At 42.1% G+C, this 27099-nt stretch overlaps 1 protein-coding gene across 2 annotated transcripts in view; it reads left to right on the forward strand.

Moving 5' to 3' along the window:
- The window catches only part of SMARCD3 (SWI/SNF related BAF chromatin remodeling complex subunit D3), a 70985-nt gene that overhangs the window by 7777 nt on the left and 36109 nt on the right, over window positions 1-27099 (forward strand). Inside the window, exons 2-4 of one of the 2 annotated variants that reach the window (XM_074900862.1) lie at window positions 3188-3405; window positions 6566-6608; window positions 25826-25948. In XM_074900862.1, coding sequence (XP_074756963.1) covers window positions 3188-3405; window positions 6566-6608; window positions 25826-25948 — 384 coding nt within the window. The remainder of the gene's footprint in view (window positions 1-3187; window positions 3406-6565; window positions 6609-25825; window positions 25949-27099) is intronic. The other variant, XM_074900863.1, reaches the window with a different exon arrangement.

Genomic DNA, 27099 nt, shown 5'->3' on the forward strand with positions numbered 1-27099 from the left:
AGATAAGGTAAGGTGCTGCTTGTGTGTTCTTTATAAAAGTTTAGATAGAGAAAGCATTTCTGTATCTTGGGAGTCTGGTGGGCTTGCAGCAGGGAGATGGCGGTTGCGTAGTGAGTAATATTTTATCTATGGGTGATATCAGAGATAGGAACTTAAGAAGGGAGGGGAAGGAAGGAGGCAGGGCAAGGGGTGAAATTGAATATGCTTTTGCTAGAGCTGTCTCCTTTTTCCCAGTTTTGTTCTTTCTTCATGTTTTTTCTGTTTACAAAGGGAACTGAAGGAAGTCCAACGATGTCAGACTTCGATTGAGAGTAGATTTAGCCTGCTGACCTTGTTCTCCAGGCCTTAAGGTGCCCTTTATAGAAATAGAAAAGTGGGCCTGCAGTCTGATCCTTGTGGCCAGGCTCCGGGAGGGGCGAACATGAGATGGCTGTGCTCAGGATCTTGTCTCTTCCGAATGACTGTCAAATGTCCCCGGGTGATTGGCAGGGAACAGCAGGCCCAGTGGTCTGCTCTTTGCTGGAAGAGGGCCACAATGTGTAGACTGACAGGCAACAGAGAGATCTTAAATACCAGCTCAAGTGAGAAGCATTTTCTGGGCCATTTGTTTCTGCTGACTCTGCCTGGGTCAGAGGGTGGGGGTGAGTACGTGGGAACGGAGAGAGCTGCTCTGTTCCAGCAGTTTTCATAGCTCCGTGTTTGTGGGAGAAGATGTTTCCAGCTCTGCACAAGGCCTCAGTTTTGCCTGTTTGCTGCCTCCTGCTGCTTCTCTGCTCAGTGGCCATACCCACAGTTGGTTTCCTACACAAATACCTGCTGAATTCACCTGCTTGGCTTCCTGTGCTGGTCTCTCTCCTACCTCAGCCTTCCTTCTCTGTCCATACCGATTATAGCCACTGGGTCTTTGCTCATTATCCATTCCCCTTATTTCTTTCCTCAGCTTCCTTCATGCAGACAAGTGCAATTTATATCTAAGACTTGTGATGATCAGGAAGGGCACTGAGCTGGGGCTTTGGGGACTACAGTGGATTTGGGTGGTTAATTTGCAGATGCAGGTTCAAATTATATTTAGAATTATATATTAATATAATATATATTTAGAAGTTATAAAAGGTTGAGATAAAGATAAAATAAACTATTTTTAAAGTTTTTATTTTATTTATTAATAGTGTAAAACCCATTTTCTTCCCACCTCTCAATGGACTGTCTTGCATACCCTCTGGGTGCATGCATCTCACTTTGGAGACCGCTAGTGTACTTCTCCCAAGTACTTTCTCAGTCTTTAACTGTTGATAACTCAGAGAAGTTTCTGAGCCGCATGTTTTCCATGTTGTTAGCACCCCTTTGGAAAGGGGTTCCACAGGCAGAGTAGCAATCTACCCAGTTTGGGTGTCCATGAGCCTGACTCTTCCTAACCTGTGGCGTTGTGGTGGTTGTTTCTGGAAGGGGCAGTGAACAGTCAATCCCCAACTGCCCTCTCCAGGCCACTCATGATTTTGCAGAGCTCTAGTAAATGCCCCCTTGGATCACATCTTCCCAGATGCAAAATCATGGTGTATTTACTTTTACTTATGTGGATGCCGTTCCATATCTTAATCGCTTCCGTGCCATTCTTTGTACTTTCCTCGGATCTACTCTGCCATTGCTGAACTGCAGGAACCAGAACTGCACACAGCATTCAGCATGTGGGCAAACCATGGACAGTGGCACAGTGCTATTCTCTGTCTCCTTCTTTGTCATTTCTTTTATTTAATGGCTTTTTTTGACTTGATGTGTTTGTTGTTTTGTTTTTTTCTTCTGGAAGTGTCTGTTTAAACTCCCGAGATCTTGCTTCTGTCAGCCCATTGTTTTGTATGTGATGATTGGATTGTTTTTTCCCATGTAATTCATTTCAGTATGTATTGAAATCCATTTTAATCTTCTTTTTAACTGTTCATTCTGTCTCATAAAGTCCTTTTTGCAGTTCTTTGACGCTGGCCTTCATCTTTGCCAGCTTGAATAACTTAGCGTTACCAACAAACTTTTTCACTTCCTTGCTTTTTTTCCTTTTTTTTTTTTTTCCCCAGGTTGCTTATGAATATGCTGAAAAGCATGAGTCCCAGCAACACTCTGCATGTGTCTTCCTTTTATTTTCAAAACCAATTACTTTAACCTAATTTTTATCCTTTAGATAATTATTTATCCATAATGGATGCCATTGCCTCTTGGTTTCCTTAAAAGACTTTGTAGAGGAACTTGACTTTCAAAAGATTTATGTGTATGATTATTCTTATTCACATAGAGGCTCAAATGCCTGTAGAGGTGTGTGCATTTGTTTGTATTTTCACATATACGTAGACATAAAATAAACATCTTGATAATTCTTAGAAGGAAATTAAGCTCTTCTCTCTGTTTTAAATTGCATTTTATAGGCGGTAATTATTTTAGTGGTGTTTTTCCTTGACAACTATAAACTTTTAGGATTCAGAATTGAGTTTACTGTGTGTCTTTTACAACATTAAGCTTGTGATTTGACCCAAAGTGTCTCTCCAGAGCACACTGAAGCCAGTGTAAATGTCAGGACTTTAGAATGACTACAGGGGCTGCTGACAAACGACCACATTCCTTTTTTTTATTTTTTATTTTAGAGGCTTGATCAGAGACATGACCTTTTCTTAAAGGATTCTTGTCGCTTTGTGAACTCTCCAGTGTAGGTGAAGGAGAGGGCTTTTAATGGAAAATGTTTTATCATAGTGTTTTCATGGTTCACCTTTGCTTGTTACAGTCTCCCTACTGATCAAAGCAGCCTGCTAGTCAGTGCAAAATCTGAAGCACTGTAGATGTGAGCTCGCTTGTAGCTTTGATTAGCATTTGGACTGCATGTAACTGCCATGGATCTTTTTCTTTGGTCTGAAAGTAGAGCTTTCTGCTGTAAGCTGGCCTGGATATGTTACTGACCACTGAGTGTTTTCCCAGACCTAGTATTTTTCATCCCTGTTTCCTGTCTACTTTATCACTGAATGCCTCTCTACAACGTCCAGGAAATACCAGTCCAGAGCTCACGTGCTCTGTATTGCTGCTTAGCGCTTATCAGGATGGTCAAAATGGGGAACTTGCTGGAGCTAGTGTCAGATTATGTACAGATGTCTTTGCAGCTGAAGAAACGGGGACCGAACTGGCTCTTCTTTCTGTCTTGCTTCTTCTCTAGCGACCTGGGATGCCATCAGGAGCTCGAATGCCCCATCAGGGGGCTCCCATGGGTCCCCCAGGCCCCCCATACGTTGGAAGTCCCTCAGTGCGACCTGGGATGCCCCAGACCGTGATGGAAACAACAAGAAAACGCACTGCACCACAGCAGGTCCAGCAACAGCAGGTGCAGCAGCAAGTGCAACAGCAGCAGCAAGCCACTCAGAACCGAACTAGGAGGTGAGTGTTCCGGAAAGAAAACATGGGAGGACAATTTGAGGAGGAAAAAACGGTATCTTTTTAGCAATAGGTAAGACCTTTAAGATCAAATGAGACAGAAAAGATTTATATATTGTCTGTTCCTTAAAGCAGGAAAAATGTTGATAAATTTTATTCTTTAATTCATTTGTGAATGGTCTTGAACAAACTGACCTTTACTAATGTCTGGTTTTGCAGTTATAATGCTTTTACCTCACAGGTTTGTCAGGCTATAAATCTGGCCGTTATATTTAGCCTTTAAAGTTAGTGAACCAGTTTCTTCTAATATAGTACAATTATTGTTTTATTTGTTATCTGTTCTGTATAGTTTCTCTGATTTCTGACTGGCTAACAAAATGGCTTGTAAATAAGAGAAGCGGAAAAAATTTTTCGTTGGTCATGTGAATACTTGTACCGTGGTCACTCAGGAGAGTGGTCATAAAACTTGCAATTGTCACAGACATTCCTACATATAAAGAGATATGCTTGGGAAATAATTTCATAGAATTAGAGGATTTTTTTTTTTTCTAAAGGAACTTTCTTTTTAAAATATGCCCACTTTGTACAGTGCAGAGTGCATTTCTCTCTTAAATAACAGTTTGCTTATTTCTATTTGCAACTTATTAGACCTCAGCTGTCTTGGGTTTCAAGTGTGAGCCAGTTCCTGGTTAATACATAGGGTACAGTCATCTGGGTAGTCTGCCTTTTGCAAAATCTTTAGAAGTGTATATATGGATGCAGTGTTCTGGTGGTGTCATCGTATCTAGTTGTAGGTAAACCATGACTCTCTAAACTCAGTGCTTCAGGAGCCCTGCTCTGTCCAGGTTATATGCCTTGGATCAGCAAGCCAGACTTGGGAATGCTTATATCTGGGATGCATCTGGAAAGGACACCAATCTTGAGAGTATTAATACATTATGATTGAATAAGATTGAATACAGAAGGAATGTGTGTGAGTGCAGCACGTGAGCACAAGAGATGCATGTGCGTCTTGGAGGCCTTGCCCAGCACTAGCCAAAATGCACATTCCACAGCACCTCCCAGGAGGTACTCCAGGAAACTGCACAAAATAATGCCTAGCTTTCAAGTATAGAGGGTAGATATAACCTGAAAAATCGCCACTGCTGGATAATTAAGGTAAACTTTAGTTACTAAGTAGTTTCCCGTGATCGTTAAAGAAGAGTATTTTCTAAAAGCTGATGGCCTAATTCAGAGAAGGAAGCACTTCCCCCTCCCCAGTTCTTAACTTCAATGCTTCTAGTTTGGAACCTAGCAGTAATCTCTCCTGTAGCAAGTCCAGCTCACCCAGTGCTTCCTAGGTACTCAGGAAAGTTTTTCTGTTTCTTCTGCCATGCCTTCCCTCCAGATTATGTGTTAAATGTTTTCCCCTTGTTCATTTTTCCACCTCCCTGTCATTTCCCATTGAAGTTTTTCTGGGTTTTCAGGCAAACTTTGCTGGCACTTTGGGTCCATTTGTTGGAGTAACGGAGTTCTAGGTTTTGTGGCACAAAAGGGCCAAGAAGGTGTAGTTGTCCTTTCTTGGCAGGTTTGGTGGAGACAAAAATCTCATTTCTGTGGTAGACTCTTGGAGAGCTAGTTGAGACCCAAGTTGTTGGGGGCTTTTTGTTTGTTTGTTACTTGCTTTTTAATTGCAAGCCTCTGGGGTTGTTGCAGGTGCATGCATATCCCATTTCCCTTTGGGAGGGTGGAGCTTGGTCAGGCATTACTTCCCGAGTTCTGTGAAGTGTTTCAGTGCAGATTTGATTTGTGAGCTGTGGAAGGTGTTAGAGGTTCACACCGTGTAACATTCCAGTCCCATTATGCCTATGCTTTTAAAAAGGAACGTTGTTCACCTACAAAGTTGGGTGTGTCTGTGTGGATGAAATTTCTGCCCCTGAGGAAGGATATAGTTTGCACCTCCGGACACAAAGAGTTCCTCAGGCTTGGTATATATGGGGATGGGGAAGAATCTAAGGATCTGGTATTTCAGGCTGTGCTTATTATTAGCAAATGTAGGAAGAGAGTATGCCACATTGATGTGTGTGGAAACAGCTTTTATGTGGACATGGCTGATGACAGACTTCCTGTATGAAAACAGTCAGGAGGGGCATCTTTGTGACATGGCAGAGCAGCAGCAGGCAGTTTGCTTTCTCCCATTTGTCTGTCACAGATGGAGTAATTCATCTCCTGTTTAAGATAACGGCCTCACAAATTATAGAGGTGAAGAATAGGCCTGAATTCCCTCTTGGCCCTGTTAGAGAACTCTAGGTGACAGGTTTGGTGGACACAAATGGTTCTTAGAATCAGAAGAACTCAAAAGACAATGTATTTGGCAATCTTCCTGACAGTATCATTTCTTAGGCACATATGCGTTTGTGTGGATGTACACGAACACAAGTATGTTTTTAAAAGCACAGATAAATAAATGTGCTTAGGTATAGGTATGGGGACATTAAATATATACACTACAGGCACATATTTATCTTCCCACACATACTTTCATAAAGATGAACAAATATGGAAACGTAAGCCCACTTACCTTTGTATATCACTCATGGAAATACGTTACAATAAAACAAGTAAGTGTATATACGTAGGGAAGTGTGTGTATATATGTATGTGTTTTCATACATCGTATGAAATACACATATATATGTGTGTTTTAATCAGCACTTAATTTGGGGCATGAATGAATGAATGCATGTCATCTGTTTGAACAAGTTCACGTTCTGTTTACAGGCACTCAACTCACGCTTACATGTGCATATGCATAGGTATATCTATGCACGCTTCCACACGTGCGCACTGTCCTCCTACATGCTTTTTCTGTATCTATAGACAGCATGTGCACATGCACTTGCATACATTGCCGCCCTGCACCATAGAAGATGCTGTGATCAAAGAACTTGCACACTTCTTTCCAAGATGCATAACAGACAGCCCTGATTTGTTCTTAGCTAACTACCTCCCCAGGCTGCTGAGAGAAGGGGTCCTAGGTCCTGGGCATGGGTGAGACCCTTTTGCTGATGCATGCACAGCTGTGCACCAGCATGTGGAGATGTCAGGATAATTTAGCAGGTGGCCTCGTTACTCCTAGATCTGTCACCATGGTAACGTGTTTTTTTCTTTAAAAAATGTACAGTGCCAAGAGGAGGAAGATGGCTGACAAAATTCTCCCTCAGAGGGTGAGTCGCTTTCATTTCCTATTCCCTTCACAATCAGTTCAGCATCTTAGTGTAATTAGAGGGATTTTAGAAAATACTTTCACTTTTTGTTTAAAAATCTAATTAAAAAGTAAGTAGGCAGTGGGTGAAAGTCTAGAGAGCAAGGCTGGGGCTGGGGCTGGGGGCTGGGAGTGTGGAGTGCAGCCCGGCCTGTGTCTCCTCGTGCACTGGGTTAGCCGAGCCAGCACTGCCACTTGCTGGATGGACAGTGGTGCTGGGCTGCGAAGTACATGACTTGACGCTGGGGCCCTCTGGGTCTTAAGGATGTTTTTGATCAATTTTTGAGGCTGGCCAAAAGCTGGTTCAGAGCACAGCTGTGCCTGTAGGAGGTGGGCTCGTTCTTAGGTCTCTCTGGCCCAGTAGAGCTGCCAGGTTCTAATTTTTGTGGTTGTGTCCTAGTAGGACTGAAGTGAACCTGTGTAAACAACAGAGTTCAAGGGGCCTGCATTGTCTGGAGAGTTATTCTCTTATCTTTGGGATTATGTCTAGCTTTCAGTGTCTGCCTATGTTTGATCCTCAATGCTTAAATCTTCTACTTCGTTTTTAAACACTGGAATTTCTCTCTGCTCCCCTTCTCTTTCATTATTCCCAGACTTTTCCTTTCCTGTGCCCTCTTCAGTACAGTTCCCCCAAAACCTACTTGGTCCCAGAAAGCAAGCTTCCTTAATCTTCAAAACACACACCCTCACCATCCTAGTTCCAGTTTCTTTGGCTTCTGGTGCTTTTTCTGGGCTTAGAATTCCTTTGACAGGTGTGTAGATCTCCACGTCCTTTCAAGTCTAGCTCTCCAATGCTAGTGTAAACCCAAAGTTGATGGCAGCCTCCACATTCTCTTCTGCGACATTCCACAGGTACCTAGTGCCAGCCACCCGAGGAGGTGAGCCCACTTTGATACTCCTGATGTCACAGTGTCACTTTTTTTCTTGTAACTCCTGTCACCCTCTGAAAGCACAGCCTCTCATAGGTTAGCCATTAGTTCTCTCATGCTGCTGTCTTGAAAGGACTAAGCCACCATTAAATCCCCACCTTTGAACTACTTGCAGCCTCCATGGTGTTTGTGTTAGAGCCTCATTCCTGCTCTGCTTGGAGTCTGTACTTTCTTAGAATGAAAGCTACGTTTCTTGTGTTGTCAGTTCTGTCTGTCTCACAAAAATTGTTTTCACAGACAATTATATATCCTCTGTGGTGAGACTATAATTTTAGTTATGTCCATTTCAAGGCTTTTTTTCTTTTTTTGTCTGCTGCCTTTATAACATAAGAAGGTCTCAGAACAGAGGTAACCTAACTTTTCTGGAAACAGAAGATTTGTGCCTCTGTTTAGCAAATCCATAATTCTTTAATAGGTAGAGCCTTATTCAAGTGTGTCAAAAACTTACACAGATGCTAGCACCTTTCAGAACCATGCTGTCACCAAGTCTTCTTGTCTTTCAAGTGTCTTTATTGCTGTCAGCCAATAATTTTAACTGATGGAGTGATAAGGCAACACAAATTGCTAGAGTTCTGTCTGCAGTGGAGTTTTTATCTGCAGCTGGAGCGCTGGTATCAATGATAGGACTTTGCATCTGGATTAAGGTACTCCACCAGGCTGCAGTCAGTGTATCAGAACCGCCTTACTCTCACTGTTCATGGGATGGGAAAACGCTGTGTGCATCAGTGTCCTGTGAAGTGGAAGATTTCCACTGGTGGCTGTGGAATGCATGTGAAACACAGAGTAAAACTTCCCATTTTCCAGAGCAACTTCTTGGAGTATTTTCCAGCCAATCAGCATCTGTTACCCACAGGCTTTTTGCACACTCTTGCTTGTGTTTTCTGGGAAATGTGAAGGGGAGAGGCGAGGCTACTAAATACATTTTACTCTTGAAAACTGTCTTATGTAGTAGTGGAAAAGGAGGTGAGCTCTCAGTGTTACTTGATGTGATAGCAAGTCAGGTGGTTGGCACAGATAACCTGCTGTTGGACTTCCAGGCTCTGATCAAGCTTGTAGTATAGTGCTGGAGCATATTGCTAGTTGGGTAGGGTTGCTCAGCTGCTATGGTTCAGATACTTGAGAAGGATTTAATTTTGCATGGATATAATCATACGAGAAAGTTCAACCTAGCAAACTATTACATGTAGGAAGGTAGGATTATGGAACTGCATGGGATCTCCTGGCGCATCCAGTCTGCTTTCCTCTAGCCATGACACAACGGCTGCCTCAAGACTAGTTAGGTTCCTCACTTCTGAGATACTTTAGATTTGGCAGCTTTTTATTTTTCTTTTTTGCTGGGCTTGTCAAGGCAAGTGCTTTTAGTTTCCCGAGTAGGAGGGGCTCCCCACAATTCTAATCCTCACAGTCCTTCGTTATATCTATTCCAGGTTAACTTCACCTCTTTCAAACCTCTTTAAATCGGCCTCTCAGGAGACCAGAACTATACATAGTAATACAGATTACCAGTATCACCAGTGCTTGAATGCCACTGATGCATTTTTATCTCCACGGGAGATAGCTATGTGATGCAGATTGGGATCACATTTTATTTTTTATGGTTTTACTAGACTGATACAGCATATGGTCATTCTCTAATTGACTAATACTCGCAAGTATTTCTGCTTTCTATTGTTCATGACTTATGAATTCCCATATTAGAACAGGAATTATGAGTATAGACTCTGAGGAACATGATCCTGTGCTTTGTAATTCTATATTTCATCACATTTCTATTATACAGTTCTCAGCTTCCTTATATTCTCTGTACTGTCCTCTGCCTTGTATTGACAGTGCCACCCAAATCTGTCATTGTTAAGTTTTGTTAGCATACTTCTCCTTTTTGTGCTGGAGCTATTAATGAAAATATTTAAATAAAATCAGTTTTAAAATGGTCCATGAGGTATTTCCTGCTTAATACTTTTTCTGTATGCTAGTTCTTTGCCACATATTGTTCTTGTTCTAATCCCCATTTTTCAGTCTTAAGTAGTGGTTCCCTTTATGACTGTATGTCAGACGCTTTACTTAAATGCAGGTTGATTGAATCTACTGTGTATCTTTTGTCTAAAATGCAAATTTAATGAAAAGAACGAACTGGTTAAACACAGGCTGACATACTGTAACGTAACGAGGCTTAGCATTTTTTATAGTGTATTCAACATTAACTCCAGTTCCGTAGAGCAGGCTGTACCCCACCCCATTTTCCTTACCTCTGGATCCTTCCCTTGTTCTCAGGTCACTGAAACCCTCACTGGATTTCGGAAAAGTTCATAGGCATCTTCATTCATAGCTAGGGACCTAGATCTCTGGGGCTGATGTGACCTTTGTGACCCAAGTCTAGCAGCTGTGCCTCAATTTTGACCTCAGGCCACAAACTGTCTCTAGCGAAACATGACTGCCTATCAAATTGCACCTCTTCTTTCTTCAGGCGTTGTCTCATTACTTCTGGTCAGTGTCTTATTTTCTCTTAGTTCTGAGTCATTACATTTTTGCCAGGCACCGTGACTGTGATTCACTGTTCTGTTTCTTCAGCTTCCTTGCCTACCCATTCTGATGCAAGAATCTCAGCCGAAAATCATTCTGACTCCAAAGCTGTATGTGTATCTGCTTTTCCTCATTTAACTTGCTGAGTGGAGTGTAACTCTGAAACAGCAAACTGATTCTCCTTCGATGGCCTGCTTGTCTCTTAGTATTGACTGCTGTTCTTCTCACTGGGCTCCAGATTCCCCTGAAGACTTCTTGTCTAGCTATGCTGATAGGTTTTTGTACAGCTGTCCTCTCCTTTTCATCCTCTCTACTTCATTCTCCTTTACACAGATATTCAGTCAACTCCTGCTGCCATTCACTGACCATCCTATGGGATTCTCTGCACAGATCCCACACCATAATAACTGTCCTGTTGTTAGTCACTGCTTGGCTGTTGTCCCCCTCTTTCTCCATCTGAGCTAATCAGAGGTGAAGATCACCTGGGTCTGCTTTCACTTGTAAAGAGGAAGTGGTTAGGGATGTGATAATCAGTGGCAGCCTGCTGTGAAATAATGAAGCTCAAGGTCTTGAAGGGAATGAGGAAGGAGAGTAGCAAAGTACAGACCCTGGACTTCAGACAAGCAGAGTTTGGCTTATTCAGGGAACTGGTAGGTGTGATCCCATGGGAAGCAGCTCTGAAGATCAAAGTGGCTCAGGCAAGATGGCAGGTCTTTAAGGACCCTCCAAGCACATGAGCAGTCTGTCTTGATATGCAAGAAAATTAGCAGATTTATGAGGAGCCCAGCTTAACTAAGCAGGGTACTCACAGTAGAGGTCCCAACATCAAAAGGCAGTGTACAAGAGGTGGAAGCAGGGACAGGCTACAAAGGAGGAACTTAGAAATGTTGCCTGGGCACATGGTCTCAGGAAAGTCAAAGCTCAGCTGAAGTTGAGATTTCCAAGGGCCGTCAAGGGCAACAAGAGAACCTTCTACTGTTACATTAGTAATAAAAGGCTGACCAAGGAAAATGTGGGCCCTATGCTGAGTGGGCTGGGTGATAATAGTGACAACAGATAAGTCTGAAGTACTCAAAGCCTTCTTTGTCTCAGTCTGCGCTAATGATGTCTCTGTGATCAGTGAACATGTTCAAGAGGAACAGCCAGCAGTGGACAGGTATTGAGCCAGGGATTACTTGAGAAAACTTGACCCGTACAGCTCTGTGGTACCCAGCAGGCTGCGTCTGAAGATGCTGAGGGAACTGGCCAATGTCCTTGCAAGGCCACTCTATCACCTTGAAATGTAGTGGAAATTGGGGAAGGTTTCCTATGACTAGAAAAAGGCAATTATTGCACCCATCTTCGCAAAAGGCCAAAAAAACCAATTCAGGGAACTGCAGCCAATTGGCCTCACTTCGGTCCCTGGGAAAATCATGGAGCAAGTGCTCTCTGAAACGCATTTCTGGACATGTGAAGAAGTAGATGGTGATAGGGAACAGTGAGCCTGGATTTACAAAGGGTAAATCATGCCTGACCAACCTAATTGCCTCCTCTGATAAAATGACTGGATCTGTGAGCAAGAGATAGCAGTGGATGTAATTGACGTTAGCTTTAGCAAAGTTTTCAGCGTTGTCTCCCATAATAGTCTTGTATCCAAGTTGGGACATTATGGTCTAGATGGGGGCACAACCATCTGGTTGGATAATTGGGCTTAGAGAGTAGTGGCTAATAGGTTGCACTCTGCCAGGAGGACAGTGGCAAGCAGAGTACTGCAGTGATCTATGCTGGCAGCTGTTTGGTTTAGCATCTGTATTAGTGACGTGGAGGAGGCAGCCGAGTGCTTGCTTTTAAAATTTACAGGTGACACCAAGACACGGGGTGGGGAGAAACAGTTGATGTGCTTGTGGACAGGCTGCCATTTAGGGGGAGCCAGATAGACTGGAGGAATGAGCCAACAGGAATTTTATGAAATTCAAGCAGGTCAAACACAAAATTCTTCTTTGGGAAAGTGAGGGGAAGTAAGCTCTTGGGGTTGCCTGGCTGAGGAGCAGCACTTCTGGAAAGGCCCTGGAGGCCCTGGTGGAGAGTGAGCTGAGCATGAGCAAGTAGTGTGCCCTGGCATAAAAGATGACTAACAGCGTCCTAAGCTGTATGAACAAGAGCAGAGTCAGGAGATTGAGAGACTTGATTACCCCTCTTTGCTCAGTACTCACTAGCTCACAGCTAGAGCACTGTGTCCAGTTTTGGGACCCCCAGTTCAAGAAAAACATTGGCAAACTGAATTGAGTGCAGCAGAGGGTCATCAGGAGAGACTGAGAGAACTGGCCTTATGTTCAGCCTGGAGGAAGGATGGCTCTGAGGGGACCTAATAGCAGCTTGCCGGCTCCTGAGAGGGGATGGTCAAGAAGATGGAGCCAGGCTTTCCAGTGGAGCACAGCAGGAGAATGAGAGCCAGCAAGTGTAAATTGAAACAAGAGGAGGTGGCTATATGTAAGGAGAAACTTCTTCACAACAGGACAGTCAGGCATTGAAACCCAAAGAGATTGTGGAATCTCCACCTCTGGAAGTCTTAAAACATCAACATAATCTCATTGTTGACCCTGCTTTGAGGAGGAAGTTGGACTAGAGATCTTCCGACATCCCTTCAAGCTGGTACCTGTGATCCAGGTTCTGTTTCATAGAGCATCTCTAGCAGAAGTCTCCAGAAATGTTACTTTCATATGCCATCTGACTCCCTGCTCTAGAGCCGATGTTTTACCATGCTGATTGACTTTGTGGTCACCTCTCCAGTTGTTTCTTTGGACTCGACGCCTCAGAGTTTTGGCTGGGTCATAGATGCTGCCTGGCCACTGAATATAAAGGAGCTACTGAGTTGCTTTTACTAGAACTTTGAGAGTAACTCATAAGAACTCCTTATAATCCTAATTTGTAGATGAGACCTATAGCCTTGTTTTATGTAATTAAACATTCAAATATAAACAGTGTAGAGCTTAGGCACTTATATGTATTGCTTCTATCTGCCCACGTTAGTCGTGTTCATGACTGATTACCGTGAGTGGCTGGTGAAAGACTTGCTTAACTGTTGCTTGTAGTGTTGCAGGATCTTTGCATTTTTGAATGGTATCTGCATGTGACCATGAAATTCAGAATGGCACAGTGTTTAACTGCTTTTTGCCATGTTACTGGGATGTTATTGGCTCTTTGGTAGCCACTCAGAAATCTTCCCTGAGACACTATTTCTTAGGGATCAAGACTTGCAAGGTGGCAAAAAGTTACAATTTCTAAGGAGTGTCAGCCCATAGCTATCCTTCTTTGACCGCCACAGAAGCCTCAGTGGTGGAGACACTTTTGTCAATAAGCTATAGGCTAAAGTTTCTTAGCAGGGAGACTGTCCAGTAGCTGATAAGTCAGACTTCAGTCATTGTCACTTGTAATGGAAAAATGGTGGCTTCTTAATGCTATTTTTGCGATGTCTAGGTTGTGTGCATCAGCTATGGGTAGTAGAAAAATTGGCTCAGGATCTGATTGAGCTAGTTAGACTTGAGGAGCAAGAGGTCATGGCTTTTGTTACCTTTCTCAAACATAGAAATTACAGGCTAGCCTAACTCTAAGGAAGTTGCCAAATCTCTATTTATTAGTGTCTGATGATTTTTTTTTTTTAAAAGCAAATTGCTGAAACTGTTTTGTTTGTCCTGCTTGGGTAATGAAGAATGTATCTCCAAGTGTTCTTTCCTACTTGAAATGGATCAATTTCTATTTTTTTTTTCTGCGACCTTTAATGATAGCAACTTTCACCTAGAAAGAAACATCAGTCTGAAGGACACACTCTTTTGTATCTGTTTCAGGTTTTTTTTCACTAACTTTAGTTTAAAATTGAGTTATGCAGGTGAGAGCATGGTGGCTGTCTGCTACAGACAATCTGCCTGATCAAGAAGAGACAAATATTTTCTTAGACATCTGGAGGAAGCCTCCTGGTTGCAGGCCCTCATACTCATGGGGGAACTTTAACCACCCTGACATCGGCTTTGAGGGCAGGAGCACTGGGCACAAGCCCTGCAGGAGATTCCTGGGTTGGACTGATGACAGTCTCCTGACACAGGTGATCAACAAGCCAAGAAGGGGAGGGGCTCTGCTGGGCCCCTTACTCACAAAGAAGGAAGAACTGGTTGGGGACAGGAAGGTTAAAGGCAGCCCTGGCTGTGGTCACCATGAGATGGCAGAGTTTGTGATCCCGAGGGAAGCAAGCAAGACCTGGACTTCTGGAGAGCAGGTTTTGGCTTGTTCAGGGATCTGCCTGGAAGGCTCCTGTGGGACAGTGGGGATCCCTGGAGGACAAAGGGGCTCAGGGAAGCTGGCTGAACTTCAAGGACAACCACTTAAAGCAAAGGGGCAATGATCAGACCAGTGTACAGAAAGTTGAGTGGTCCTGGCAGGAGGCCAGCAGGGCTAAGCAGGGAATTCCTGACTGGCCTCAAATGCAAAGAGGGAGTGCACAGAGCTGTAAACAGGGATGGTCTGCTCAGCGGGAACAGCACAACAGTGCCTGAGCATGCAAGCCTGAAAATAGGAAAGTCAAAGCTCAGCTGGAATTGAACCATGATGGGCAACAGGAAAGCCTTCTGCAAGTGGATCAGGAGCAGAAGGAAGACTACAGAAAACCTGAGTCTGGGTCTGGTTCTCTTTGCTCATGTCAGAAGCCACAGAGAAGGCCAAGACACTCAGTGTTGTCTTTGCCCTCGCTTCTCCTGGTAAGTCCTGTCCTCACGCCTCCCAAGTCCCCAAGCCAACGTCAGAGCCAGGGCAGCACGGCTGTTCAGAGGGACCTTGACAGGCTGCAGAAACAGGACAGCAGCTCAACGTTGTAGAGTTCATCAACGGCAAATAGAGAGTCCTGCTCCTGGCACAGAATGATACCCTGCAGTGGCATGGGTGGGCATCAACTGAGTGGAAAGCAGTTTTGCAGGAGAGGAGCTGGGGATCCTCATGGACAACAAGCAGAGCATGAGTCTGTGAGGTAAGCCAGCCATGACAAAGGTAAGCTGCAAAACGGGCTGGATTAGCAGAAGTATTGCCCTCAAGTCAAAGAAAGAGGCTGTTCTTGCTATGCCACACTTGTGAAGCTGCGTCTGGACTTGTGGGCACCGGACCACAAAGATGGGACATTCTGGAGTAAGGCCCACAGAGGACCACCAGGATGTCTGGGGGCTGGAGCACAGGCCTGCCAGGAGAAGCTGCAAGAGCCCCGTTTGTCCAGCCTTGAGAAGACAAGGGGGAAAGGGAGATGCTGTTGGTGAGTGCAACTGCCGTAGGAGATGGTGAAGAAAGGGCAGAGCCAGCCTCCTCTTGGAGGTGCCCAACGGTAGGATGAGAGGCAACATTAACTCACTGCAGCACTGGCAATTGACTCAGTATAAGGAACTCTTGGGTTTTTTTTTAAATAAACAAACCACCAAACAAAGTGATGATAGCAAAACATTGGAACAGGCTGCCAGAAGATGCTGTGGGACATCTATCCTTGGTTGAGGGTATTCAGAACCTGACTGGACAATGTCCTGAGCAACTTGATGTCATTTGAACCTGTTTTGTGCAACAGTTGGTCTATGTGACTTCCAGAGGTCCTTCTGATCCAAATTATGTGATTACTGAGGCTTAAACAGTTTACCCAGATCATGGTTTGGCCAGATATTCAGTGAATCCTTTGTGTGTTTGACGACTCTTCATCAACATAACCTCAGAATTTCAAATGGATTGTTCCCAGGATGTGAGTGACTTTGGTGTTTGCTAGTCGAGGCATATCAGAAGCACCTTCCAGCAGAACACAACAAAGCAGTGACTGCCTCAACACTGAAGGCTTCTGGAGATCAAGGGAGGCTGAGCTGCATATAGCCTTTTTTGTAGCCTGTACTCCTATCAAGACTTCACTTGAAGAGACTCAAATTCTTTCAGAATTCAAGATCATACAGTGTTAAGTTTATGGCAGAATGGGTTATAGTCTGTCAACAGGAAAGATTTTATACATACAGTCATGCTGGAGGTCAATGAGGCTGACAGAGATATATTTCTTAGGTTTGCTGGTGTCCAAACTTCAGCTAAGGATGCTAATGAAAACCCAAACAACCCCCTTTAGAAAACTGTCTGTGCCAAAAATGCACTTCCCAGAGCCTCTGTTTACTGATGGCAAAAGTCACAGAAATGGTTCCTGTAATTTATTTTCAGTAAGGAGGAGTCAAGAGCTAACCTGTTTGCAATAGGAGAATATTGGAGACTTATGTTTTGCTGTGTGGTGGTAGGAGCATGGGAGATGGCTTTGTTCTTTGCAAAAGTGGGAAATCTAGCATCTATTCCTCCATATGTCTCTCTTCTTGGATATGTCAGTGGCAATGAGTGCAATTCAAGAAAACCTCTATCCCCAGCTTAAGCTCCAGTTTTCCATCACTGACGCTGATTATTTTTCTGTCATTTCCTATCAGTATTCTGTCTGTTCTTTGTGGTCTGCATACTTGTATATCAACTCCTAATATTTGTATTGAGTGGTTTATTTAATTTTATTAGAGAGTGACTAGCCTTCTTGTGGAAGACTTTAAAGAAAGAGCACATATTTGATCTTCTGGGAGGAGAAGAAAAGTATTAATTTATTTTTAGTGTCATACAACTAGACAATCTGAAGTCTGACTCTGTCATGAGAATTTACTGCTACTTTGTTTTGGTTTTGTTTAACTTCTACAAGACAGGCCTGAGAATTTACTTGTAAGTAAGAGCATATGTTTTTAAAATCACTAGTGATGAAATATTCCCTGCAGTCATTGTCAAATTTTTTCAGTGTTTGGCTCCACTCACTCCTAAGAATTTTCACTTTAATTCTAATCTGAACTTAACCAATTTCAAGTTCATCGTGTTGTCACTTTGACAGGCAGAGAAATTTTTTTTTTCTTTTGTGTAAATAGATACATACTCATAAGCGAAGCTAAATTAATTGGCTTCATGGAACCTTGTATTATAGAGGATGTTTTCCTACTTGCTAATCACCTCAATAGCTTTTCTCAGAATTTTCTTGAGTTTGTCAGTAGATTTCTTCATTTGTGACTCTGGTGTTCTTTCAGTGATTATGATATTTCCAAGTATGGCAACAATTGTAAAACCCTTAGTCTTGCTCCAAGTCTTCCTGCTCATGTATTTAAGAACTGCACTGGTCTGTTAGGCTACAGTGGTGTTCGGGGCTATTGTTTCCTCCCCTACCATTTTCTAAATCCTTTTAATATTTCCCTGGGAAGCAGTGAGAGTCCCCACGATGTAGCTATGTCCTACATTCTTTGCTTCTTTCTCCCAGTTCACCACGGTATGGATCCATATCCCTGTGCTCTGCTTTATTTCTGATTTCACCATCCTCTTCTTTAAACCAAGCATCTTTGTCTGTTGCTCATGCAGATGATTTCAATAGCTTACCCACAGTGAGTTTTGGTCACTTTCCTCAGTAGCCATGGTCTCTTTAGTACCCACCAGTACTGATAAATTGCTTGCTTTATTGTGCATTCCATTGTGTTTGTTCAGTATCGCAACTCATCTGCCATCATGCAGCTCAGTCAGCAAACTCAGAAAAAGCCTTTTCTGAAGTGTCTTACAGTTTTTTCAGGATGTGATTAACTAAAAATTTTACAGCTTTTAATGCATTTATGTGTGTTTTGTCCTCTTCTGGATCATTTTAATAAAAATGCCAAGTCAGAGTTGTTGAAAGATGTAAAGTTTCATATATCACTTGGCCTTGATGAAAAATGAATCTTTGTCTTACTGCTTTTTTCAGCTTTCTTGGACAACACATGGCTTTTTATGTGTGTGTCACTGTGAATTCCTCAAAAAGTTCTTGTGAACGGTTGTATCCCTAAGAACCACTTGAAAGTCTAAAATACCCATTTTCCTTTATTTTTTCCATTACTTCTGACATCTTTAAGGAATGGAGGGGACATAATCTTCTTGCAGAAGTGATACAGCTAGGTCTCTTGATATTTAGAAGAATAAATTTGGAATTTACATGATGCTTTTTAGTACTCTTCCAGCCACAGCAGTAATTAGTTTGGAATGGACACATTAGATCAGTTTTGACATAATGTGTATCTTTCTCTATAGCCTCGGAGACTGAAGCAGACTTGTTTCTTTGGTGTACTGGAGAGAGTTTAGTCTAGATTTAAATGTCCATGACTCTATTTCATAACTGGGAAATGTTCATGACATTCTGCTTAAAACATTGTAGAGAAATCAAAGTAAATCTTGCTGGTATCTTTTAGCCGCACATAACAGGCTTATCTGACCTCATTCCATGTTTCTTCTCTACTTTAAATCAAAACGAGACTTAACTCTTTGGTTTTCTTCCCATAACTGTGTGACTATAAACAGATAAATATTTTTTTTCATGAAACTGTTCTTCCTTTGCTAATATTTATTTGATAATGAGATAGCCAGAATAAAGGTAACATTCTAAATACATTTACAAATGCACCGTTCCCCAACACAACTGAATTATTAGGATAACAATGTTTATGATGGAGTTGGGGCTAAGTAAGGGATAGGACTAGGAGTTAATGGGTTATCAAAATAAAAAGAGGGGAAAAGTTTTTGAATTAGAACATGATTTTTTGAGGGTTGGGAAGTGAAGACTGCTGATTCCACCTCTGTGCTAAGGATTACTGGATTAGATTACTCCCTGCTGCAGGTGCAGAGAAAGAGAGGAGTATGCCCTTCTGTTGTTTAAACAATATTTTTCTTATGTTCTCCTTTCTGCTTGACAGCCAAGTCCAGTTAGGGTTCACACACAGCCCTTCCTTTTCTCGATGACAGGCAGACAGCAAAATATAAATTCAAAGTTGGAGAATCTTTCTTCCCCTCTGGAAGATTTTCCTGCTCTCTAGATAAGGAGGGATCTTTTTGTTCCGTGCCCAGGCTTCTCTTGATCTCTCTGTTAAGTTTTACATTGTTTGAGGAGATCCTTGTGCCTTTACCTGAGTGAAGACATCTGAGCACTTTGATGCTTCATAGACCCATGTGCAGCTTTGTAAAAATTAAATCTTGTTCAACAAGCCTGCCTTTTTCTGAGGAGATCACAGGGTCCTTTGATAACAGAAATTGTGTTGATACTATTGGATTTCTTCAAGCCATTTGATCTGTTATCAATGACATCTCAACTAAAAATCAAACAGCATAAGTAAGCTTATTGGTTACCTTAAATTAAGAAGTCCCTCACTGTCAAATTTGGAGACATATCAGTGAATGGGTCATTTCTAGTGGAACCAGAAAGATTAGTTCTTGGCCCAGTGCAGTGTAGCTTTTTTTTTTTTTTTTCCAGTGTCATGCATAGTATGTGAAATTTGATGCTAAAATTTATGGTTAAGATTAATGGAACAATAAATAAACACAGGGAGAAGGACAGTTACTGCTATGCAGTACTATCTGAATTGCCCTATAAAGTGTTCATAACACAGCAAAATTAGTTTTTCTGCAAATAAGTGCAGTACACCTCTAACCCAGGAATCTGGCAGTACAAGAGTCTGTCTTGGAGAGCAGTATTCAGACATGCTTGAAGCAGATGAAGTTGACAGAGCACAAGCAACAGTTTGGTTTTAGTTCTGCCTCTCTCATACTTTCTTATATAATATTTGTTAAGGCTGAGAGGAGCTGGTACATGTCCTGTATAGTACAGGCCAGACGACTTCAACCTATTACTTTTGTATTGAATTCAGCAGAGGCCCAGGCATTACAGTACTCCTGTTTGCATCTCCTACTAGCAGTGTTCCTCAAGGTTTCTGTTTCACCAGAGAAACAGCCAGTCATCTCTTTCTGTAGCAATATTGCTTCTGCTTCATAGATAGTGACCATCCTTTTATCAAATCATCTAGTAGATAACTAAGTTATTGTACATCAGAGCAGTTGTTTCCTGTATGGACTTGTTCTGAAGACTGACACTTCTATTTAACACCGTTGATTAATGATGAGATAAATGTTGCTTTCAGCTGCAAATACAGAAGTGGAAATGTAATGGGCATGTATCAGATCTAACATTAACTCCCTGTGACAATTCAAATATGTTATCAAGTTTTACTAATTTTACTTTTATACCACTGGACCTTACAAGTGGTTTAAAGTCAACGTACTTTCTACATGAGGTACTCTAGCCATTTTGACAGAAACTGGCATCTGATGTTGATTACTGTTTTGAGTGTAATCTGCTACACTCAGGTATGAAATTGTAACCTCAAATGTGATGGAAGGCTGCTTATTCTTCTCCATCCATGCTATTTCCCAAGCAAAAGATTTCTGTTTCTCAACTTTACCTCTCCCATAGCCTTAGATACTTCAGCTGTTACAGTACTACTGTTAACCTGGTTTGAACTGAGGATTTTTAAAAGTAGATTATCCCTGTCTTGCTTGTTTGTTTGGTAATGACAAATTAACCATTCCTGATGACTAGTGCCAGGTCTGAAGTAAGGGAAGGACAAAGATGAACTGTAGATCTTAATGTCTTGTTTTCAGAGGTGTTAAGGTTAGTTAGCCAGTGTTCTGGAAGAGTGAGTGTCATTACTGGGCTACATCTGCCTGTATAAAAAAAGTATGCTTGAGTAGCCCAACTTTATGGAGAATCCCTGTTGCTGTATGGCTGCTCTGTTCTTATTCACTTTTGGTCAGTGTTAATGTCTGCCACAATTTTTGATTCGGAGATATCCTTAAATATACTTAGAGAGTATCAGATAGACTAGCATTCTACCGACTCCTTTGTAACCCTCCTGAGGAATTGTAAGCCTTGTTTGCATATGTGCTCATAATATAAATAGTTTACTTGTACATTTTACTTGCAATACGTGTAGTACATAACATGTATTAGCAGTTGCATAGAATAAAATAAAAATAAACTGTAATTTAGTCTCTATAACATATAGGCTGAAAGTGACCACTTAGTCCTCAAACACACAAAGGATTAACTGAATATCTGGCCAAACCATGATCTGGGTAAACTGTTTAAGCCTCAGTAATCACATAATTTGGATCAGAAGGACCTCTGGAAGTCACACAACAGACCAACTGTTGCACAAAACAGGTTCAAATGACATCATGTTGCTCAGGACATTGTCCAGTCGGGTTTTGAATACCCTCAACTAAGGATGGATGTCCCACAGCAGCTTCACAAGCGTGGCGTAGCAAGAACAGCCTCTTTCTTTGACTTGAGGGCAACACTTCTGCTAATCCAGCCCGTTTTGCAGCTTACCTTTGTCACGGCTGGCTTACCTCACAGACTCATGCTCTGCTTGTTGATCATGAGAAAACTGCTTTCCACTCAGTTGATGCCCACCCATGCCACTGCAGGGTATCATTCTGTGCCAGGAGCAGGACTCTCTATTTGCCGTTGATGAACTCTACAGCGTTGAGCTGCTGTCCTGTTTCTGCAGCCTGTCAAGGTCCCTCTGAACAGCCGTGCTGCCCTGGCTCTGACGTTGGCTTGGGGACTTGGGAGGCGTGAGGACAGGACTTACCAGGAGAAGCGAGGGCAAAGACAACACTGAGTGTCTTGGCCTTCTCTGTGGCTTCTGACATGAGCAAAGAGAACCAGACCCAGACCCAGGTTTTCTGTAGTCTTCCTTCTGCTCCTGATCCACTTGCAGAAGGCTTTCCTGTTGCCCATCATGGTTCAATTCCAGCTGAGCTTTGACTTTCCTATTTTCAGGCTTGCATGCTCAGGCACTGTTGTGCTGTTCCCGCTGAGCAGACCATCCCTGTTTACAGCTCTGTGCACTCCCTCTTTGCATTTGAGGCCAGTCAGGAATTCCCTGCTTAGCCCTGCTGGCCTCCTGCCAGGACCACTCAACTTTCTGTACACTGGTCTGATCATTGCCCCTTTGCTTTAAGTGGTTGTCCTTGAAGTTCAGCCAGCTTCCCTGAGCCCCTTTGTCCTCCAGGGATCCCCACTGTCCCACAGGAGCCTTCCAGGCAGATCCCTGAACAAGCCAAAACCTGCTCTCCAGAAGTCCAGGTCTTGCTTGCTTCCCTCGGGATCACAAACTCTGCCATCTCATGGTGACCACAGCCAGGGCTGCCTTTAACCTTCCTGTCCGCAACCAGTTCTTCCTTCTTTGTGAGTAAGGGGCCCAGCAGAGCCCCTCCCCTTCTTGGCTTGTTGATCACCTGTGTCAGGAGACTGTCATCAGTCCAACCCAGGAATCTCCTGCAGGGCTTGTGCCCAGTGCTCCTGCCCTCAAAGCCGATGTCAGGGTGGTTAAAGTTCCCCCATGAGTATGAGGGCCTGCAACCAGGAGGCTTCCTCCAATATGTCTAAAAAAGGCTTTGTCTCTTTGATCAGGTGACGTGTAGGAGATGCCCCTCACAGTATCATCTATTCCGATGCAGCTCTCAGCATTTGAATGAAGCCTTCCCTAGTGTGCAGCCTGTTGTCCTTGCCTTCCAAGCTGTCATACTGTGCCAGTCATAGCAGCATCCTGTGATGTTTTTCGTATCCCAGAGACTGGAGTGTTGCATCTGTTCACTGGTTTCTGATTCTGGCTGTTTGACAAGACTTGCGTGTTTGTTTACAGGCACGTGTGATGCAGCCCCCACATTATGCTGCTTATACAAGGAAATTGTGAGAAGCCTCTCCCATCATGCTATTCCCTGCACACTGTCCTCACTGCCCCCGCTCTTAAAATTTTTCCATTCTTTGTCTCCATTGATAAAAAATCTGTGGAAGTCAAGGATAAATGTGCATAATTTACTAATAATATTTTCTTACTAATTTTCAAAATTTTGCAACATTTGAATTTTCACAGTAGGGAAAAAAGCATTCTGCACTCTCTAGAAAGACACTATCTTACTAATTTTAATATTAATCTGCTCCAGTTTTCCATATAACTTTAAGATGAGTTTTAACATACATGCTTCAAAACCTCAGATGATGTGATGCTGCTGCTAGGGGGTCTTTGTAGTTTCTTGAAATAGATAAAGGTCAGAAAGGAGAATTCAGGTCTTGAAATATTCTCTACATATTTATAGTTAGAACTTTTGTAGAAGAGAGGAGACTTGGAGCTATGAACTTTTTAGTTAGGGAAAGCCATGCAGGAAGAACGAATTAGTCAAGCTGCACAGATCCTTATCATGTATACACCAAGATAACCGTGATTCAGTTGCTTATAAAGAAGGCTGAAATATGAGTTATATTACTGACCGGAATATAAGAGTACCTTGGACTGTAAGTGTAGCTTCATCTTTTTGAGCTAAGATGTACCAGAAACAAAGAAGATTCTTCATTGTGATCTGATACTGCTGGGGCTCCCCTTTAACTCTCACCCTTGAGGAGAAATTTGGAAAATGAAACTATATGAAATTGGAACATGATCATGCCTCCAAAAAATGATTCCAATAGTAGGATGAGAAAGCAAAAGACTGCAAGAGCAGCCAAAACTGGCCTGAGTGGACATTTGATCTAGCCTAGTATCCCATCTTCACTATGACCGTAACACATACCTAGAGAAGAGTCCAAGCAGAGGCAAGTACAAGTCTTCTCCCAGATACTCTCCCAACCTGCAGCCATATGCAGCTCAAGGAATTATATGCAGTATTATCTTTGCTGGCTGATTTTAAAGTGTTTATTCTTTCTTAACATCTTATAATATCTAACATCCAGTTTGGTTATAGGAATGGAATAGGAAATACCCTTTCACTTTCATGTGGTAAGAAACATAAAAGTGTGGAATAGAAACACTTATTGCTGTTTCTACAGATTTTTTAGAAATTTCATTAGGTCCTGGGTCCAGTACCCTGCGAACCAGCTCAAAAGGTTGTATCATAGCTGTAGTATATGCTTTATCTTGAGGGCTGTGTAGGCCAGCTCCCTGCATTATCGTGTGCCTGGGAGTTCATGAACTGACTGTTACTGGAACTTGGAGTTAAAAGATCAAACTGTGTTCTGGGTCCAGAATTTTAAACTGGCTGCAGTACAGCATGGTTAATTTCCATGAACTGAGGAATCTTTTTTTCTGTGTGGGACAGGATAAAAGATTTGGGGTATTTTGTTGGGTCTAAAGATTTGTATTCACTGTGAGGAGGAAGTATTGCCTAGCTGTCTTTATTCTGCAAGCTGTCTGGCAACTCCTTGATGTTTCCAGGGCAATGCTTGCTCTTCGTGCTTCACTCTTAAAAATGTTCATGTTCTTTTATTATTTTGCTGATACTAAGACTTTGTGAAAGAATACAAGCAGTTAAAAATATAGTGGTTCAGCTAAAGCTGAACAGAGTTTTTGGCTCTGTGGTTTCTGCTTCTCCGAAGTGTCAGTCCTGCTGTAAATAGACCAGGTGTTTTAGCATCTCAAAACAAACAAACAAACAAATAAGGTTGAAAGAGACATTTATTTGATAGTCTTGATCAGTCTAAATACAGAAGGGAGGAATTGTTCCTCTTCAGGCTGGAAAAGGAAAATATTGAGAAAGGGACAACAAAACACTATAAAATGTGTAAATAAAGATGTACAGGGAGTGCCTGCCCACTGCAGCTCCAGCTATGCAAGACGGTGGTATCACATGAAGCTAACAGATGGCAGGTTCAGAATGAGCAAAAGGAGGTACTTCTTCACACACTGCCTATTCAGGTTCTGGAGCACAGTGCCTCGGGCTGTTTGTAGGTACTAAGGGGCAACAACTTTCAAATGCTGTCAGAGACACAATGCTAGGATAGATGACTGTTGGGATGACCTTGTACAATATTTCTTATGTCCTTGCAGAACGTAGTGAACAGGTGTATGCCTGGTGTCTCTCACATAGGTGTTTGTGCCTTACACCAAATTAAAACTGTAGACTTCTGATTCTAAAGCAAAACAGGAATACCAACTAGCTTTTGATTCCTATAGAACAGAAGCATTCTAACAGTTAAATATTTTAATTATATAGATGAAAGCTAGAGTGAATATTGTAGAAAGAGACAAGGCAGTCCAGTAGATTTATTATAATTACTTACAGTTCCTTTCTTTTGTGGTTTGCCTGCATGAGTTATTCCCAATTAAGAAGTGACTTTTTCATGTAAGGGTATACTTGGCCATTTCTAAGATCAGATTGTTAGGTCTTCCTCCTGACCTACTTCATAACACCTCCTCTGCTAACTTCTCTGGAGAAGGGAAAATAAAAAGGGGGTTTGTTGATAGAACTAATATAGTTTAGCTAACGTATTGAAATACCAGTAGAAGTTGGCAAGATTGAAAGTTGACACCTCACAGCTAGCTGGTCATGTTGAAACTTTGATGTGAAGGTCAATTTCATCTCAGCCAAGAAGATAAGTTCACAAAGATAGACTTCCTAAATGGCAGTTTTTACTTACAATGGGTAACACTTGTTTTTAAAAGATCAACATGAACATGCACCCTTTCCTTTCAGTCTAGAGAGACCCAGCATTTTTAGTTTAAACAGGACAAATTTACTGTACTTTGTATTGCCGAGAGCAGTGGCTCACAGGCTGCTAAACCTCAGTTGAAAAAAAGCAGCCCTGATTCAGGCCTTGTGGAACCATCTGGGGTCTTCCAGAGTTTGTTAGCTTCAGTTCTGTGCTTCATCTTTTCAGTCATATGCTTGTACCCTGCCACTGAGACCTGCCCCACTAACCGGGAACTGCTGTCCTAGGGATAACTCCCTCTGAGCACGTCTGTCTAGGGGCTGGGAAGGTGTCGGTATTACTGCTCTGGAACATAGTAGATTCTTGCTTCCAGTGCTTGGATATTCCTTGCTTCCTTCTCAGATCCGGGAGCTGGTTCCTGAGTCCCAGGCCTACATGGATCTGTTGGCCTTTGAACGCAAACTAGACCAGACCATTATGCGGAAGCGTGTGGATATTCAGGAAGCGCTGAAGAGGCCAATGAAGGTATGTCATGAAAAATTTGAAGATTGAGTTAGGGGGAAAAAAGTAATCCTTGTATTATATGGTGGAATGATCCTTCCAGTAAAAGTCCTGTTAACAGATATTTTGAAACAGGTCAGACAAAGCCCCTCAGAATAAGCAACTGGGGAGCAGCATGCGTGGAAAAGTGGTGGAGAAAATTCTGTGCATTAATATGCACAGCTCTAGATTCTGAAAGCTTTTAATAAGGGGAATAATAGCTTATGGATAAATAAATGCTAGTTTTGGAATTTTGTATTACAATGATTAAAAAGAAGAAAATAAGAGGTTAAAGGGGTGTGCTGAAGAGATGTGTTAAATTTCCTAGTAGAATTCATTCAAAAGCTAAACTTGTGGAGTAACAGAACATATAATGGGAAGAATTACTTACAGAAAAATTGTTAAAGATCCTACAGAAATGTACACATGTACAGTCTGTAAAAGGATGATTCATGTAAGAGAAGAATGGATGACATTTTCTACAATTTCTATTAGATCATGTCCAGCATGTCACTGTTCATAATACCTACTGAAATGGTCTTTTCCTAAGTTTTCTGAGTCTATTCAGCTGAATCATGAGGAGGAAACTGGAATTCTCCTATTCAACCTCCTGCTCAAAACAGGGTTGTTAAGGCCTTGTTGAGTTTTGAAAATCTCTAGGGACAGAAGTTTCACAGCCTCTTCAGGCAACCTCTTCCAATGTTTGTCCACTTGTATTGCAAAGAATTGATTTCATGTCTTATTTAAGTTCTTGTGACTATACTGAATGTTCATACTCATTCATATAGTAAATCCTGTAGCATGAAGGGTTTTATAGCTGTATGTCTACTGTGAAGTAAAGCTGTTATTCTTGTCTGTACCACAGTAATGCCTATCAGCCCATCTAAGATCAAGATTCCATTCTGTTTGTCACTGTACAGGTATCTGATATGATGTGGATGGCTTTTACCTCTGATGTTGTTCCAGTTGATATATATGAAACAGAAAAAAAAAAAAGGAAAAAAATAAGTTCCATTAACATACTTATTTGATAGATAGATAGGAAACCGAAGTCTGGATGGTTTAAATCACAAGTTTGTAGTCAAAAAGTGTAGTATATAGCAGATTGGAGACTCAGAAAGAACAATTTGTCTTAT

The sequence above is a fragment of the Athene noctua genome, chromosome 2 (assembly GCF_965140245.1).
Source record: "Athene noctua chromosome 2, bAthNoc1.hap1.1, whole genome shotgun sequence".
Lineage (NCBI taxonomy): Eukaryota > Metazoa > Chordata > Aves > Strigiformes > Strigidae > Athene > Athene noctua.